General features: G+C 39.1%; 1 protein-coding gene across 2 annotated transcripts in view; it reads right to left on the bottom strand.

Moving 5' to 3' along the window:
• Positions 1-18,150, bottom strand: part of MCF2L (MCF.2 cell line derived transforming sequence like) — a 98,241-nt gene extending 80,091 nt beyond the window's left edge. The window contains exon 1 of one of the 2 annotated variants that reach the window (XM_082279364.1): positions 17,041-18,150. In XM_082279364.1, the coding sequence (XP_082135490.1) occupies positions 17,041-17,161 (121 nt within the window). In that variant the 5' untranslated portion in view covers positions 17,162-18,150. The remainder of the gene's footprint in view (positions 1-17,040) is intronic. The other variant, XM_082279358.1, reaches the window with a different exon arrangement.
• Between the last annotated feature and the right edge of the window lie 316 nt (positions 18,151-18,466).

The following is an 18,466-nucleotide window of genomic DNA, read 5'->3' on the forward strand; positions in this document are numbered from 1 at the left end:
ACAGCTCCAGGAAGAAGAGTCTCAGATACCTTAGGCAAGTATGCACACTGATATTAGCTTCTTATTTAACAGCACCAAGCTGGTATCAAACAGTGGGCAGAGAGAATCCTCTGCAATATGCTTGGCTGACAAGATACTTCTGTTAGTAGTGGCATGGGCTTGGTGTCACCTGCAGCACAGCATGCAGGAAATGTAACCCTTATTATCTGGTTGATAACAAATGATGCTAAAGCAGACATAGGAACACCTTCCAAACATCCATAGAGAGGGAGAGGAAGTTTTATAGCCTTTCTTCAGATATTAAAACCAAGCAAAAGAGGAGCTACACCCTTCTCCAGATAGGTATTACTCCCACTTAGATCCACACAATAAGATCCAGGAACCTGATACTTTGTCAAGTTGGCTACTTCCTTAAGAAGAAAGAAAAACAAAACCAATAAAACCCTCCATGAATGTAAAAGAGGAAAAAGAATGACCTATAACATGTTGGCTGTGTTTTTTCTCATTGTCAAGACAGAGAGGAACTACAAATCTTTGTATTAATCAATACTAACAGCTCCAGAGCCCCTTCATGTTGTATGTAATGTGGACGACCACATTTTAACAGGCTTCTGCCTTCAGATTTCACAGCAGAGAACACAGTGAAACCATTCATTCAGGTGAAAACCTAGTACTGGTTTAAAAACAATTTAATTTCTTGGATTAGCACAATAGATACATGAACAGTCATCCTCCAGGCTCCCATCTAGATTACTCCTTCCTAGCCTTAAATCTCCAAACTCCACAGTTACATATATTTTAGAATCATGAAACAGCCTGGGTTGGAAGGGACCTAAAAGATCAATCCCTCTGCTGTGGGACACATTTCAACTAGGTCATTCAGAGCTCCATCCAACCTGGTCCTGAACACTTCCAGGGATGAGATTTTTTCCAGATCAATCAAGATGTAATGTCTGTGGCCAAGAGCACCAAAATAAAGCACTGTATGTTTCAACCCTGTTATCCTTCAATCTTGACCAGCTAGGCACATCTTCACCTCCCACTTTTAGGGACCAGTGTCTTTAGACTTAGCAACACACATGAAGAAATAGTACATACAGAGAGCTCAGTGTTTGCTATGGAGGAGCCTTGGAACCTGCCCCCCACTCTGCTGGAGGGACAGAAGCCCACAGAGTGTCTCTATGGAACTTGGTCTCAGATGCCTGGTTAAAAGGTGTTCAGGCAAAGATGATTTTTTCCCTAGAAGTTCCATTCTGCACAGAAAGCTGGGCTGATGATAATACAGGCTCCTATAAAGCACTGTTCTGTGTTAAAAGATTGTTCCAGCCAGTAACCAAATGGCTTTTTGTGTTGGCACTCTATTTTGGACTGTGTGCGTGGGGAAAATGTTTGCTCCATGGTTATAATACCTGAATTCCTTGCTGTGCATTTCAGAGAAGAGCAGAAAGAAAGAGCAAAAGCACTGAAGCACAAAACCTTTCCCTGGCCTTCATGATCCAGCTTAAAATAGAACCATAGAGGAAAATTGTGCTATGTGGGCATGCATGTTAGCAAGACTTTAAGGCAAATTTAAGCTCTATTAAAACACAAAGAAGCAAGAGCCCTCCTGAGAAAATCTTGGTGAGCACAAGCGTATGTATTTATAAATGCAAAGAAATTAATTTCAGCTCAAGCTCTGCACTCAGGTTAAGTTCTCCCTCCCACCTCAGCATGGGATGTGAGTGACAGGTGCCAGCCTGCAGAACGGAGGAAAACATTGTGGGAAAAACTGTTAAAGGATGGATGCAAAGTCGATTGAGGTTAAAGACTGGGTTATCTTAGTTTTATGAAACCCAGAGAAGGAAGCTATGACTATGGCTTAAATACACAAGATACTGTACCTGCTTTATAAAGCATGTGCAAGTGTGAAGTATGAGGGTGGTAATGTTTGTGGCAAAAGATATTAAAGTCTGGCAAGTTCAACACTAAAATATAATTATTAAGCATATTTTTCCTTCAGGGTTGCTGTACTTAACAAAAAGCACGCCAATAACGTGATGTGGCACTTTGTGGCATTCAGTACAAGCACAAAATCTATCTTCATAGGATCATTGTTACTATAATGCAAATGAATACTCTCTCTCAAAAAAAAGCCCCTAGCAAAATATACCTAACTCACACCTGTAACTGTAGAATTTATAAATTTGTGGAGTTTTGAAGACATGGAGCAATTTGATGCATAATCTGTTGGCTTCTAGTTTAGCATACTAGACTATTTAAAAGCTCCATCCATTTTCTTCTTCTAATCTTTCTTGTTCTCTTTAAATAATAAATGCAAAAGAGGTTTCATTCTTTTTGAAGTCATCAAGCATTCAAAATTTACCATTCTGTCTGGTTTACATCAAAAGATTCCAAGGATTAAAATTAGTTTACACACCTGTTATACACACACACAAACATATATGTTTGCATAAATCCATTATACTAAGCAGCTTGTTAAATCTTCGCACAGCAACAAAACTAACCCATTTTGAAACTGCTTTGGCAATTTTCAGCTTGGATGTGAAGTTATCAAAAAAAGTCCCTGCATGATATCCAAACTTAAATTTAAGCAAGTATAACCAATCAAAAATCATGGTCAGAAAACAATAACAAAAAAACCCAATTAAGGCTTCCATCCATGAAGAAATATACTCTTTCCATTGAAAATGAGCATGCTGGTAAATACAAATAGGTGCTGGAGCACTTAAAAGAAAAGGATGCTGTTCAATTAAAAGGCTGAACCCTGTACTATCTTTCAAAAATATGATGGCTGGAAAAAACATAAGGAAAGCTGCTGAGAAATTACATCTTAAAAGAACACTTTGCACTGTAAGACAATAATAAACTTCAAAGGTTTGAAGATTACACATCCCTCACACCAGGTATCAAAGAAGTAAGACAAAAGGCAAAAGAACATGTCAGTAATTTTTTAAGGCAGACTAACACCCTATCAAGGATGGTACTTCTCTGGCCTCATGACTACTCTTAGGGGCTTTCCCCAAAACCATGACAGAAGCCTGGTCACTGAATGCAGTTATCACACATCTGTTTCAATTTCTAATCTAAAAATTACATCTTTTTGGTGTTCTGTGAACTGAATTTTAATCAGTTTACACTTTTTTATTTACATGTCCTTTCTTAACGAGCTCCCCCACAAGTCTTTAATCATAGGTCTCTCCTTGGCTGTGCTGCAGGGCTTACCAAGGTTTCTTATTTCAGAGAGACACAAAAACTGGACTTTTTTTCAGGATTAGTTTAATCACACAGGAGTCAGTAGTAAGACACTTTATCCTGCAGTATTTAGTGACAGTTCCCTCTGTCCACAGCTGGAAAGCCAGCAAAGAAATGGATGTGACCATTTTAACTTCACAAACAGCAGCAGTACTCAGAACAGCAGTGCCTACACAGAGATACTGCTATTCAGACTGCACTGTTGTGAGGAAAGAGGACTTCTGGCTTGGGGCTCAAGGTTTCTGCAGTGGTGTTCAAAATTCAGAGGTAGGGGATTGCAGTCTGATGACAACTGAAAACTGTAATTAAAGGTGGAAACCAAATCATTACTGAGCTCGGGTAGAAGGTAGGACTAAAATTTGGAAAAATCAAGACAATGAGATCCATTTTTATACCAGCAGTGGGATTAAAAGAACAAGGGAAGGAGGGAAAAAAATGGATGTGGAGTTTAGTGGCAGCAGAAAGGAGAACTCAACAGTGAGTAGTAACAACAGAACACATGATGAAAGCAGCACAGGAATTAAAATCAGGAAAGGAAAAACAGGTTATTACGTATTTTGAAACGTATATGTTAGTAAGAATATTAATTCAGCAAGCAAGGAAAACCAACAGAGACCACTACAGCCAATGAAGTGTTGTGCCACAATTGCAACTATATTTATAGCCCAAGTATAAAATAAAACTTTGTCAGCAATAGGAAACCCTTTTTATGACTCTTAAAGTACACAGAATCTTTTTTTTCCCACAGATGAACAAGATACTCAGGAAGCAGAAAACTTTCAGGTCAAAAGCTGTGGGAGAACTGGTTCCAAAAAAAATATCATATGCTCCTGTAATACTGACAAACACAGATAAAGGCTACAAAACTATTTATTGCAAAGGAAGGAGAGTAAAAGAAAATTTGCAGAAATCATCATTCCCAAAAATACACAAAGAGCAAAGAGGACAGGGAGAAGAGAGATCTGCTTTTGATCTGAGGCAAAATTACCAGCTAAAAAAATATTCATTCCATCACATCTCTAAAATAATCAGTTGGGGTGGGTTTGGACAAGTTAGTTATGATATTTCAGTACTGAAGGATTACTCAGAGCTTCAAATGGAATTTAAAAAATCTGATTATGAGATCATATCATTACTTGTCATCTTAGATTGGCAAATTTAAGGAAAATTCTTCAGAACTGGCCATCAACCTGAAGTCCTTCTCACACTGTATAAATCTGACTCACTTTGTTGTGAGATCACACTTGAAAATGGTAAAACCTACATAACCGATAGGATAAAAATGCCACTGTCTTCTTACTTATCAAGTTTTGATTTTGACTCATGATTTGGAATTTTTGTGGCCTAGGCATGCATACTGCAGCAAGCTGTCTGTGGCTGTGCAACCCACTAAGTCCCCACACATGGGAAAAGTGTGAAAAAAATGCAAGCAAACACACTGAGCAATCCTCAAAGGTCACCATTCCCCCCACTTAAATGTTTCCAAAATAGTATCTCCATTTTCTCCCATTGCCAATTCTTTCACCCTCCTGGGCTTCAACAGGCTCCACAGTTTCCTCAAGACAAGAAGGTACTTAATACCAGCAAAAGACAAGATCATTTTCCACTGATTAAAAAGGAAAGAAGTAGAAAACAGACTGGCTTCTTCTGGAGAGCCAGCCAGGAGAATTGCTTTAGGTTCTCAAGAGAAATTCACTTCCTTTAAAGAAAATAAGTCTCACTACAATGAGAGAACAAAATACCTTACCCCTTGTGCTTAGCAGCATGATATTCTTGATTAAATTTAGTCAGTGGAAAAGAGATAAAGCTCACGAGTCGCTTTCTGTGGAAAGACATGGCATAAAATCGCACCTGACCTTTTTATTTTGTATACGCAGGATTTTAAAGAAAATATTAATATATCATTTTAAAAGGCAGTGATACCTTTAATGAGCCACTTCTACAAAACAGGTTAAGAAAATCTAACCCTGCAAAGAGCTGTTGTAACATCCATAAACAACTGCAGCACAGCAGCTGTAACTGTGTCCTGTTTCCAGTCTCCGGGAGCCAAACAGGAAGCCCATGCCCTTACCTGATTGAAAAAGCAGCCAGTCCCTGCGATTTTAATCAACCTAAGGCAACAGACTTTTTCCTTCTTTTCCAGTTTCCTGGGATGCTTCCTGGCCCATTCAGGAAAGCAGTATGGAGAACAAGCTTTTTAACAGCAGCATTACCTTCATTTTCCACATTACAGACTGCTGCTTGCCCTGTTACTGTATTTACTTTAGGCACACTTGTTGCAGGTGTGACAGCGCAGGCCAGCTTGTGGCGTGGAACAACAAAACCCCACCTCTGCCAAGGGTGGTTTATGAGTCTCAGCCTCTCATCAGGCTGGATTTTTCAGCACACCTCAAAAACCTTCACACTGTTCTGAGATGAGCAATAACAGAAAGAGATGCACCAGCCATGTAAGAGATGTAATTATGCAAACTTATAGAAAATAACTATATAAACTTGGCAGCCCACCACATCAACCTCCTAACCCCCACCAATTAGGATGTTGCAATTAACAGAAAACAATGCTTCTGGGGTCCCCGCCATCTGCAGTTCTGGGAAGATGCCGCAACCCCAAAAGGCTTTTGAAACAGTTTTGTGTTTCCTCTCCTTTCCATAAGGAGAATGGAGATGTAAAGAAAGATGAAACAAAGGCCAAAGAGCAAATTCCACCTGTTCTGACACATGCAGCAGCTGAACTAATGCCCACGAATCTCACAAGAGACAACAGAGGCACAAGTCCCAGCCATTCTTTCTGCTCTTCCTCTTGTTGCCTCTGCAAAAAAATGCATTTATTTTCCACCAACTCCTGCCTTACCAAGTGCGTACCTGATTAGTTCAACATAATTTGAACCGAGCTCTTACCCCTGTATTTGCACTAAGCGAAAAAGCACAAGGCAAGTGGATCAAAGGTGAGGGCACTCTTTGTAGTTCCCTGCACTATGGTGGCAGCAAATGAGGCCTCTTCAGTTCAGGTCTCATCCTACAGCCAACCTTTAAAGTATTTAAGAGCGTCTTTTTAACATGACAGATTTTATGTCTGTTGCCAAAAGCCTCCATCTCCCTATACTCAAACACAGCACATCCTGTAACTGCTGCTGTTTTCATCCCCACACTACAGCAGCTCAGCCAATGCTGAACACTCACAGACACCTTTCTAGCACACCAAATGCACAGTACCAAGGATAACAAATGCAGACACCCACCCAATTAGAAAGATCAGCAAAGAACCAAATACATTCCTCAGACAAACAGAACAACAGCAAACTAATATTAAAGAGTATTAAGAGTACTCTCACTTCCCAACAAGGATTTATTTGCTGAACCACACTTTTGAGGGAAGTTTCAGGGAAAGAAACTGAAATTTTCTGTAAGAAATATCTTATACACACTTCTTCAGAGCATTTAGGTGTAAGGGGCCCTCAAATATTCCATTTTTTTCCCCTTTCTGAGACTCTGGAAATGTCCATCAGTGCTCAGGATTTTTTCTTCAATGGAATTCCTTCTCCTGTGCTATGAACAAATTTGAAACAGCTTACATATAACACATATTCTAGTCCCTGCTGTTACTTGTATGTGATTCCTTAAGGAGAAAAAAACAGTGCACATCTTATTTTTAATAACCCTATTTTATTAACTGGCGAAGGAAACAACAGCTCAGCTACAAACAGGTAACAGCACATAAGTGTATTAGTCTCCACAAACCAACAACCAAAAGCCCTGACTTCATTGAGCTTATTTCATGTTTTCTTCTTCAGGCAAGCAGAAAGAAGCTCTCATTGTACCTGAGTGAAAGGAAAAGACTCACAACTCTATGATGAGCTTGCCCAAAACCACACACATCTGCCTGGCACCTCCTGGCAGCTGAGTGGTATTTAGCTTCAGCCAGCCCTGCTGGGCTGAATTCACAGGTATTAAAGGTTCACAGGTGCAGCCACCAGCAGTTGGCTGATAAAGAGCTTGTGCAAATACTCCTCTTGCAAGGAGGTCTTTAGATCAAGTGCTGTGCTATAAACCAGCCACCAACGTTTCTCCTGAAGCCTAAATACTGAGAAATAGACCTATTGCAAGCCTGTTCCCATCTGTGGCAGCACTTCCACTGAGGTTACTGCCTCCCATGCAACAGCAGAGATTGGCAGCTAATCAGTATATTTCTGGTGTACTCCACAATTTGGGAAACAGCAACCCAAAGCCTACTTTGTCACGTTTTCTCTGGGTTTATATTATTGTTTTATACCATATTGCCTCCCCTCACTTGCTTAACTATTGGTATTGTGCTCTAAAACATGTCTTCTCTCCCTGAAGCACCAATGCCTTTTGCAGGTTACAAGAGCAACCTCTGTTTTTTCCTTTCTAAAATAAACATGGTCACATAGAGGAAATTGTTTTAAAAAATTTAAACTATTCAAGAGTGAACAAGCCCATTGTTTGCAGAGGAGACTTCAGGGCAGCAGCACGCTACCATGACTATGCTATAGAGCATCCACAAAAATCCTGTGGACCACAAGGGTTCGAGGTTGGCATGTACTGGGACAGGGAGAAGGGACAGAGCATTCTCATTGTTTAAATGTAAACAGTAATAATAATAGGGTTTTGTAACCGAGAGAAGGAAGCAAACTAATGTGGAAAACAGTTGTTATTACTCTGTTTATGACTCCTTGTTCCCAAAAAATATGCTGGGTTATTTTGTAGTGCTGAAGGGGATAAACTGAGATGACCTGAAACTGGGCAAATGGCTGAAACCCCATCTGATAAGATGAGCTTGGGAATACCTTTTCTCTTTTTTACACTGGAAGCATGCCGAAGTGGAAAACACTGGGTGGAGGATCCATAACTCTTGTGACTGTAAGATCTTTATCCTCAAACCCCCAGAAAAATTCCAGCTGTTTAGGGATTAAACACTGCCAAATAGTGGTTTAGCCATGTTCAGGGAGAAAGCTGTTACCTGAGTCCAAGCACATGACCCCCAAAACAACCTCCTGACACCTCAAAACCTGAAGGTTCATTTCAAATTTTTCCAACACAACTCAAGTTCTCTGCATACAGTCTAATCTGTTTTTAGACAACTGAATATGGAAAGAAATTTCAAGGGTCAAGGGCTGGGCCAAACCTCCAAGTCCTTCTTTTGGCAAAGGCAAAGAAACAGGCTTTATTAGGAGCCACTAAGACAGTTCTTAAGTTTTTAGGCTTTAATATTAAAGGTAGATACCAGCAAACCTCCTTTAATGCTTTCAGTGAATGTGGCAACAGAGATTGGTTTTGTGCTGAACTGGAGGTGCACGTTACTCATACTTGGGAGCATGCTAACCAGCCTAAAACACCCCAAAAAACTAGGAATCTTGCAATTTTTTTCCAAAGAATTGAGCCCTAAAATAACTCTCTGAAGGCAAGTGACAACATCTGCAAAAATTATTATTACAACTTACCTTGCAGACAAAGAACATAATTTTCAATAGCTGGAAGTCAGAAAAAAATCAGAGGAGAAGCCAAGGTCAAATGCTATCAACCAAAAGGGGAAAAGTTTACACTGAAAGTAGTAGGTACCACCTGTACTTGCACCTGAAGTCCTTAAACAGTCTTTGATAGCCATCATGGTAGATGACACAAATCATTACCTGTGCCCCACATGCACAGTTAAATTAGAATATCTGAAGACACTACTGGAGATTTAGATGGTAGAAGCTATAGAGTTTGAAGGGAAAAAAGAAGGAGAGCTGTGTTCTCTCCAGAAGGATATGTTATGAGTTTCTGTTTCAAAAAATGCAGCTATAACAAACAGTATTAGAAAAGTAAGGTTTCTCTAATGTAAAAGGATAGAGGCAACAACTTGAATTCTTCATTTCACATACTACCTCTCTTTAAAAACAACTGATGTGTTGATCCCTATCTGCTTTCTCATATATACCTTTGGAATCCACCAACGATGGACTATGTGTTTGGCTAAAGCAGAGAAAATGTTTATTTTTTAATCATGATGTCTTAGGAATTACAGAATATTCTGCTCCACAGACTCACTGCATGAAACAAATTACTCATGTTTCATGAAAAGTAATCTTTCACCTAGAAGACGAAAATGAAGGCAATATATATTCCATCTTTCCTTCAAATGAAAGCCTGAAAAGCAGGTAGCTCCTTCCCCGAAAGCCAAAAGACACAGATAAATGAGTTCTTCCATTAGCTCTCTGACACAGAGTCATATAAACTGTATGTCACATACTGTAGAGACTTCTAAAGTGATTTGTCAGAGAGATAAATCAAAAGAGGGAATCATTCAGAGAACTCCTCATCACTAACACAACTAAGCAACTATGTTAAGCTTGTGCATCTGAAACTCCAAGTGGTTCTCAGAATATAGCCCTGTCCAGATTTAGACTACTGTGAGTAATTCACACATCACAAGAACTGTTGTAATCCAGGACAACTCTAAGGTAAATTGTCATGAGAATTGTACTGGACACGATTTTTAAAAGTGTACTAACCACTCACACCTGAAAGTACAGCTTCACTCTCTCCCAGCTGCCCCACCAACTGCAATGTTTTGGTAAGTGGACAAAACTCCTTACTAAAAGACAACTGCAAGCCATTCCCACTGAGCCCTTCAGGATCTTCTTCTGACTTGGTCCCTGGACTCACTTTTTTGTGACCTCTATTTAAAAAGTTCCAGAGTTGACTAGAAACTTTGGAATTACAAAGAAGGGTAAGACTGATTAAAATAATTAGACAAGGCTGAGATTCACTGCATGCTGTCGACAGTGCAGGTGGAAAAATCTCCCATTTTTTCCACCTGGGGTAAGAAGGGAGAAGCAGCCCCTACAGAAGACTCCCAGGTCCTTCAGTTAGTTCTTTGGCCTCACTCCAAAAGGAAAGAATGAACTTACTCAACAGCCTGGTCCCTCACCTAGAATTGTGTGCAAGTTGACAAACTCACAGTCAATGACACCGAAGACACTGACAGATACTAATGAAGAGTAAGTATATGTGAAAACTAGAGCTGTCAGCAGCCCTCGGCCATTATTTTCAGAAAAAAGCAAAAACCAACAAGACTGCAGAAGGTTTTATGCCATACTTGAGTCCAAGTGCAAGAAACAAACTGTGTGTGATGTTGGATTAACTGCTGACTAAAATAGGGTGGTTTTTTGGGGTGTTTTTTAGATCACTGAGCAAGAAATGAAACACATAAAAGTTGCACTGAACTCTGCTTCCTGCTTTGGAAGAAGACGTGGTAGCTCCAAAGTAAGATAAATAAGTAAATACAACCGCTAGCTTCAGTCAGGAAGTTCTGGAAATCTTACAATAAACTTTGATCCTCTTGGCTTAGGTTGCATGAGGCCATATGTGTTCGACCTTTTCAGGTAGGCTTAACCTCTGAGGTTAATTTGAAGATCATGTGGGATTTTGTTAAACACTGTAAGCATACACAGTAAGAGGAAGTAGTGCAAACCGCCCTATTAAGCAAGACTTCAGTAGAACTAAAGAGATTGCAACAGCACATGACATTGGCAACTTCTTGGAAGAACAATGAAGAAGATAAAGGGAGTAAATAAAGCTACATCCTGGCTCCAGGACTGGTTCTGCCCAGAGAGTAAATATCTACTTGTTGACAATTCTCCACATGGAAAAGCAAAAGTGTATGAAAAGTGAGTCATTTTACTCTAAATTATTGAAGCAAAGTCTCTCAGATTATTGATCAGGGTGACTCCTAAGTTCTTTTTTTCACTATTGCATTTTCTTTTTTTTTCATATGTTCTTCAGTGGCCATGAAAGCAGAAAAAAATATAAATTCTTACTGGCTCACTGCCTATTATGGTATAATATCGTATATAGCTACTGCCTCTAATTAAATGGGCTTTTCAAATAGCACTAATGGTCAGGAAGACATTTTTTCCCCATTTCAAGAGTCAAAGGCACAGTCAGATTTTGTTTTCTGAGGATTCATTTTACATGTATTGAAGTAACAGAACTATTTTGCACATTTTTTTCCTCCATTCACATCCACAACCCTTTACATCACACAACAACAACCTTTAGAAAAGGTCTGTTCCCTGTAAGAAAACCCAAAGACAGCTTAAATCTTAGCAAACAGGGAAAAAGAGAGGCTGAAGAGGTCCAAGGGACAAGTAACAGGCTCATGGAGTTCAGTCAGTGTGGATCTATGGAAGAAGAGTCTAGAGGCATGGTCTGGTATTGCCCCTAATTTTGTATATGTGTCTCTCGCTCATTAGAGACACTCTTGAAAGTCTTTGTTTCCTTGGAAGAATCATCATCCAGGAGCATAAAAGAGGTGGTCTGTATAGCAGTATCTAAGAACATATTCCTTTCTTATTATGCACATAGCTGGAGAAGTAACATTCTTTCCTCTGAATTAAGCCACTAAAAATTTGAAAATAGTTACTTTTACAACAGTGTAATTCAGAATGTTATCATTTTATTCAAATCACTTTCTAAACACAAAAAAATAGGACATAATAAGCAATTTCAGGAATCTTGAGTAGGACCAATCTCACAAATCTGCTGAAAATGTCATCCTTTTTAGATATTTCTACTTTCTATCACAGCATACATCTTAATGTGATTGTAAGATACACTTCTCAAATCATGCATTTCCTTCAATTTTACTTTTTAACACAAAGAATAGAGATTTTTAAATTTAAAAAAAAAAGCAGAAAGAAGTGCTTGAAAAAAGGAAGCTAAGTTCCCTTAGATTTATAGGACAGGTCAATACAGACATATAAATGAAGGAAGAAAAACATTTACCAGGGTTGCTGAATTGGTATCTGAATAGTAATAACCTCTTTATCAGAAAACATATACTGAACACATCCCTATTAAATTGTATGATAATGCTCTGAAAATGATTTCAGGGAAGAAACAATTCACTTTTGATAGACATACTGCTTGGGACCTTTTCTGTTTCAGAAGGATGTCAGCTGTCACTGGTTTTGCTGATGTGCTCACTTTTCACAAAGTAACTTTCCTGAGCCAAATAAATCACTTCAGTACATCACAGATATTAAATGGTAATAAGTTTGGGGAATGCTATCTGAAAAAAAAAAAGTCTATAAAAAACTTATATGAAAATCTAAATCTTAAAATACCTAATGTTTTACTTCCTTTGGAAAAAGGGTTTTAAAATAAAACCCAAATACTACCATTTACCACTCAGACTCTCCAATGATGTGTTTTCTATGAACAGTGTGCATTTTCAAGAATCAATGGGCTAGCAAAATTTATATTAAGACTCTTGAAATACATGGGGTTTTTGGCACATATAAACCATGTTTAAAATGCTCCCAGGAGCACAGCTGCAAGCCACACACCTTACACACCCCTGACTTAGCAGACTACATAGGTCTGTTTACATTTACAAGATCTAGGAGTTAATGTAAGTTAAGCCAACTTACCCTGTGCTACAAAGTCCAGCCATGAACACCATTCTGAGAAAAAATAATAACTCTTCATTTCTGCTACTGAAATTCCTCTCTGATTCATCATCAGAGAAGAAAGAGGTCCACTTTTCCCTTCCTCTGCTCAGAACAAACTGCCCTGAGAAGGCAAGAGCTTTTGTATTACCTGAACTTTGTTCCATAAATACAACAGGTGGCACAAGACGACTTTACAAATATATTTTCCTTCACTAATGTAATTGTTCTTGTAATTATCTCTTTAATTATAGTGTTCTCCCCTCATGACCCCACCCTGAATATTTACAGACTGCTGATATACCCAGTGCCTGATACAGTATATATAAGCATAAGCCCTCAGCATATTTTTGTTCATGTTAGGCTTTAACAAGGCAAAGCAAAACTGTTTTTCAGGCAGATATTCACAATGCTATCTGGAACCAGTCATATTGAACTGCTCACTCACAAGTACAGTTTATCACCTCTGCTATGGATTCACACCTAACTCTCTTCTCCATCTTTCTGATCAAAAAAATGCAAGAGCATTTCAAGCAGGACAGGTCAATCAAAGCTGCAATCACAGAAACCTAAAATCTCAAATGAATCCCTTTTCAACACCTTTATACAGCCAGCAAACTAATGTGTGAATGCAGCAAACAGTGAACACAGCAGTACACACCTCGACCTATCTAGTGTGGGGACTAACAGTAATAAAGTTGTGGCAGACTTTAACACTGACCAGAAATGTCAGTGTTTGCACAGGCTCCAGGCAGGCTTTGGCTACACTGAAGCCTTCAGGTACATAAATATTTCTGCTATTGTTTGTTCTGTGTTCAGTCTGACATTTCCTATATCCACACATTTTGCTAGCCTGCCCATAAGCTAACTCCCTCTCCCCTTATGAGAATGCCCAATATCCAACAGAAACACTGATACAGCTTCAGGAAAAGATGTACCACATCTGCATCCCCTTGGCTGACACAGGTGATGCAAAAGTGCTCTTCCTCTAGACTCTTCTTCACTCTTTGTGGTGGATTAGTCAGGTTATGGATTAACCAAGCTCTGTCTGACTCACTACAAAAATCTATTAGTATGAGACACCCACATTACAGTGCTGCTTACTGTACCTTTTCACAGAATTTCTTTGGATTGGAAGGACCCTGTGACACAGTCAGTCTCCACTCTCCTCAGCCACCCATTCATCACATGCCTAGAACTACACACAAAAGCACACTGGCCTAGAGCTTCAGTCATCTTTGTCAGAAAACCAACCTGAATCCAGAGTGAAAAGATGCAGACTACAGGATGCCTCCAAAGATGCTGCCCATCCATACCACGCACAGCACAGACTGAAGACAGATGTCTCTGGCGTCTCCACTTGCCAGACTTGTTCTACAGCTCTCAGTTCAAGCTGACCTACTGTTCCCATTTGTTTAGAGAAAGTGAGAAGAGGGAGGATCTCAAAGCCTGGTCTGTGAGCGCTACACTGGGATGCCCATCACAAAGGGCCACAGCACATCAGCACCTTGGAAAACTTCCCCTGCTGATGGGAGATGGGTGTCCCCAGAGAAGACTGCTCAGAGCCACAGTTTTCCAGGGCTGAAACCCTCCACAAACCCACAACTGCTGTCCCACCTGCTTGCAGCCAGAGATGAAGAAGCATACAGAAGATACACAGTCAATGATGGATTCAGAAAATGTGATGCTATCTCACAGCACTCACTGCACCAACCTGGGCCCTGCCTATCCAGGCAGGAGGGGCCACCTGGTCCCAAACATCTGCATTCCAAAGAGCAAGTGTCACCAGAGCCAGGGCTCAACCAGGGTGAGTGGATAAAGGCAACACAGCCTGCCCTGAGTAAAAGACACCTGCAGAGAACAGCACAATGAGAGGCTAAGGAGGACAGATCAACTGTCGACAAGCTGTAAGTAAATAAAGTCTGCTTTGTTAAAATGAAAATAAAACAGAGATGGATTTGATGAAGTATGATAACTCTGGAAGCCAGCCCAGCTTCTCTTATTAAGGTAAATAAGGTAATGCAAGATCAATATATGAAGTAGGACATTTATTGTTTAGTTAAAGGTTTCTATATCTTATAATAAATATTTTAACATGAAGGGAAAGGATGAAGTGACAGCAAAGCAAACATGCTCTCAGCAATTTCCAGAGATGCTAATGAACAGAGAACAAAGCTTTGTGAGACTTGGGACAACAGGACAGAGTGGCTCAATTTTGTCACAAGAAGAGAGGTGCATACATCATGGGATTCATAGAATCACACGCACATTTACGTTGGAAATACATTCTGCCAAAATTGTGGTTTCACCCAGTGTAGCTACAGGACAGAAAAGTTCCCAGGCTGAAATACCTCTCCCTTTCCACAATCTAAAACTTTGCTCCACCTTCTGTGTAACATTTGGTCTGCAAGTACCACTGAAAGCCGAGCCTTGCTACCATGAAAGTGGGAAAAGTCATATCAGTTCAAAAGGCCATCAACCAGCTTTGACCAAAACAACAGAGTAATTCTTACTGGATATATAAGGTTAACATTAAAAGCCTATAATTGCTTTCCTACTGTCAACACAAAATGGATAACAGGAAGGAAAGGAAACAGAATTTTTGCATACTTGAAGACTTCAAACATAAAAGGCTGCCACATGATCAAAAAGAGTTTTGGAATAATAATAAAGATGGGTGGGAGACAGGACAGCTTCCTACAGAAACATACTATTTTCTGACTATACACACACCTCTAAACAGTGAAAGGAAGATGTAAGTAAGACATGATTACATAGCATGACAAGATTTATATTAAGGACCTTGGTCTAAAGGAAATTAGGCAAAAACTAGGAATATTATCTGTTAGAATGTGTTCAATATATTACATTTGTGTTTTTCTCCTATGTAGTCAATGCTTTGCCTATACTTTGGACTAGCTCCAATCCATTAATGAATGGCCAGTAGGTGCCTGAAACTCATAAAAACATAAATATCATAAAATATTTGGTGGAAGTAGTGGCTTTCATGGCTACACTATGGACTTGACTGCATTGTGAGTGCTGCCAAGGGATAGCTGAATCCTACATGAAAGTAAGACTGACATTTGAGGAGATCTTGTTTTGTTTTGCTTTACAAGATGGCATCCCATATGGTTAAAATACTACTAAATTTTCCTGATTTTTCTTTACTGCTATTAACAGCAATTTACTTCAAAAGCTTTTCTAGTCTCAGCTGAATAGAACTGATTGTTAGATTTTGATAATTTACTAGTAAGCACTCCTAAAAGTACTAAATCTTGGCCTCACAAATGCCCAGAACTGGTATGTCAGGAAAGGTGAAATCCTTACATTCCAGAAGTTATAAAAGAAAAAAAAAATTATTTTAAAAACCCCTTATAATTTTAATTCCAAACACAATAGATGACAAAAGACTCAGCAAGCACAGTACAAATGAAGGTGTAAGAAAATCAAATCACCAGAGAGGCATTTTTCTTTTAGTATTTTTTTTTGTTTCTAAGAGTAAATGTCAATATTAAAGAAAGGAATACTGAAAATTAGCAAAGGTAGCTTAGTTTATGTTGATGTAGATTTCCAAATTAATTAAGGACAAAAAAAGTCCTTTTTTTTTTTTTTTTTAAAAGATCATAATAGGTCACTGTGCATAAAAAAGAACAAGAAAGTTTTAATTAATTACTGGAAAATCTACTTCAGCTTATCTTAGCCAGTCAGGATTAACTTATTTCAGAGAAAAAACCCAACCAAAATGTAGCTTTACTAAACACAAAGCTTATATAATTATCAGTCACACTAACACATCCTAGATGAAACAGATTTTTAGACTGAGTAAGTGGTGGCAAGCCCTAAATTTAGGACATTACAGATGTAATCAGAGGCTTCTTGATTTTTTAGTCTAGTTATAAATATTTTCTTTTGCATAAATAGGTATACTTTTTAGGAGAGGAATACTCAGCAATGTTCTTCTAGAATATAAAAGGAGGGCTGAAGTAAAGCATTCAAATTATGTTAGGTACTGTCATACACCTGGAATTGCAAGAAAAAACACGGTAAAAAGTTTTTCTCCAGTAGGTACTGATGACAGAGAGCAATTACTATCATAAATAATACCTAATATAATGATAAAGATTTGTATTTTTTCACTGTAACAATTGCTGGATCCCTACATGAGTATACTTTCAGAAAAAAACCCACTTGTTCCTGCAAGAATCATCAGTTGAAAAAAAATCAGTAACACAAATTCTAGGCTGCTTACTGCTCGTATTCAACTCACAACTTAGTTGAAACATTCTGCGTACACACACATCACACTACAGGATCATGTATACATTCACCTCACCAGAGGATATTTGATGTGGGTTATTTCTTGAGTGCCGTCTGCCATGAGGGATTTGGAAGAATCTTTGTAGGATCCTAAAAGGACTTTCATGTCCTTCCCTTAAAAGGCGGCGTTGAGACATGGGTGTATCTTCACCAAACTATTTGGCAAAGGAAATAATAGATCTCCTCTTTAGCAATACTCTCTTCTAACACAATGAAAGATACTCTGATTTTGTTTTTAAATGTCAACAGAGTGTGAACTTGCTTTGTCAAATTCGGATGACACCAAAAACTATAAAAAAGGCTGCAGTTTTAAAGTCCTGGAAGAGGGCGCAGTGCAGTTATTTGTATTGTATATGCTTTTCTTCAGAAACCTAGTTCCACTAGAAAGGAAATGAAAGATTGGTTGCACTTAATGGACTGGAAACACCAAGACGCTTTTCTGCATGAAGCTGAAACAATCTCTCAGTTCCTAGCATGCTGCACCCAGCAGCAGGACATCTTGCCACAGCTTCAGTCTACTTTCAGTGTGAGCAGTATGAATAAAGAAGTCACAGCCTCTCATACAAGCACGTCAGACTAGCAAGACATTTTAAGAAAATAAAAAAAGGTGCAAAACTGTCTCTGTTTTAGTGTTTCATCCAAAATAACTATATCCAAACTAACAGCCCTGTGCTGTTTAGGATGAAGAAAAGCTGCCACAAAACATCCAGGTTGTTAATGCACTCCAGCCGCACAGGGAGATCCAATGCCAGTGCTCATCCCAAGTAGCTGGCACAATCACCTCCTTCTTCACATCCTTCTCCTTAACGTGAGGGATGTTCAGCTGTTGCAAAGAAACTTGCGAGGTTTCTCCTGAAGGCAAGTTGAACGTCTTTCTTTTAATTTTACTGTCTTGCTTGTAAGTCCACAGCTCGGCACTCCGAGGACAGAAATCTCACATTGACACTTGCTGTGTTTCCTACTTCATCTCAAGCAACTGGTATCCTTCAGAGACAAGCACTGTGCTCATGCCAGAAAATTAAAAGAAAATACCATTGTGAATACAATGCTGTCAATTAGAAACTCCTCTTCAGCTCATTTGCCCAAAGTTATACTCCCATCATCAATACAACTCCTCTTCCTCCCCCTGTTTTTGCACAGAGAACTGAGCCCTTCAAAGACAGAGCCTGTTTCCAGAATATGTGAGTAGAGAGGTCTTACGAGAAAAACCTGGGTTTTCCTGGGAGTTAACAAACAGCTAATAGGAAGGAAGGGAGGGGAAATGAATCCCAGACTTTCTTAAAACATATCAGGAAACCCTACACTGTCTGTTCCCCCTGTCTCTTTGAGTGCAGGAGAGAGGAAATTGATAATGCTGCTTTACTTGGCAGTCAAGATTTTCCTCTCAATTCTGTTTAACTATGTCCTGTATGGCCACAGAGCTGCCATAACCCAAATATACA

The sequence above is a fragment of the Coloeus monedula genome (assembly GCF_965178545.1).
Source record: "Coloeus monedula genome assembly, chromosome: 3".
Taxonomy (NCBI): Eukaryota; Metazoa; Chordata; class Aves; order Passeriformes; family Corvidae; genus Coloeus; species Coloeus monedula.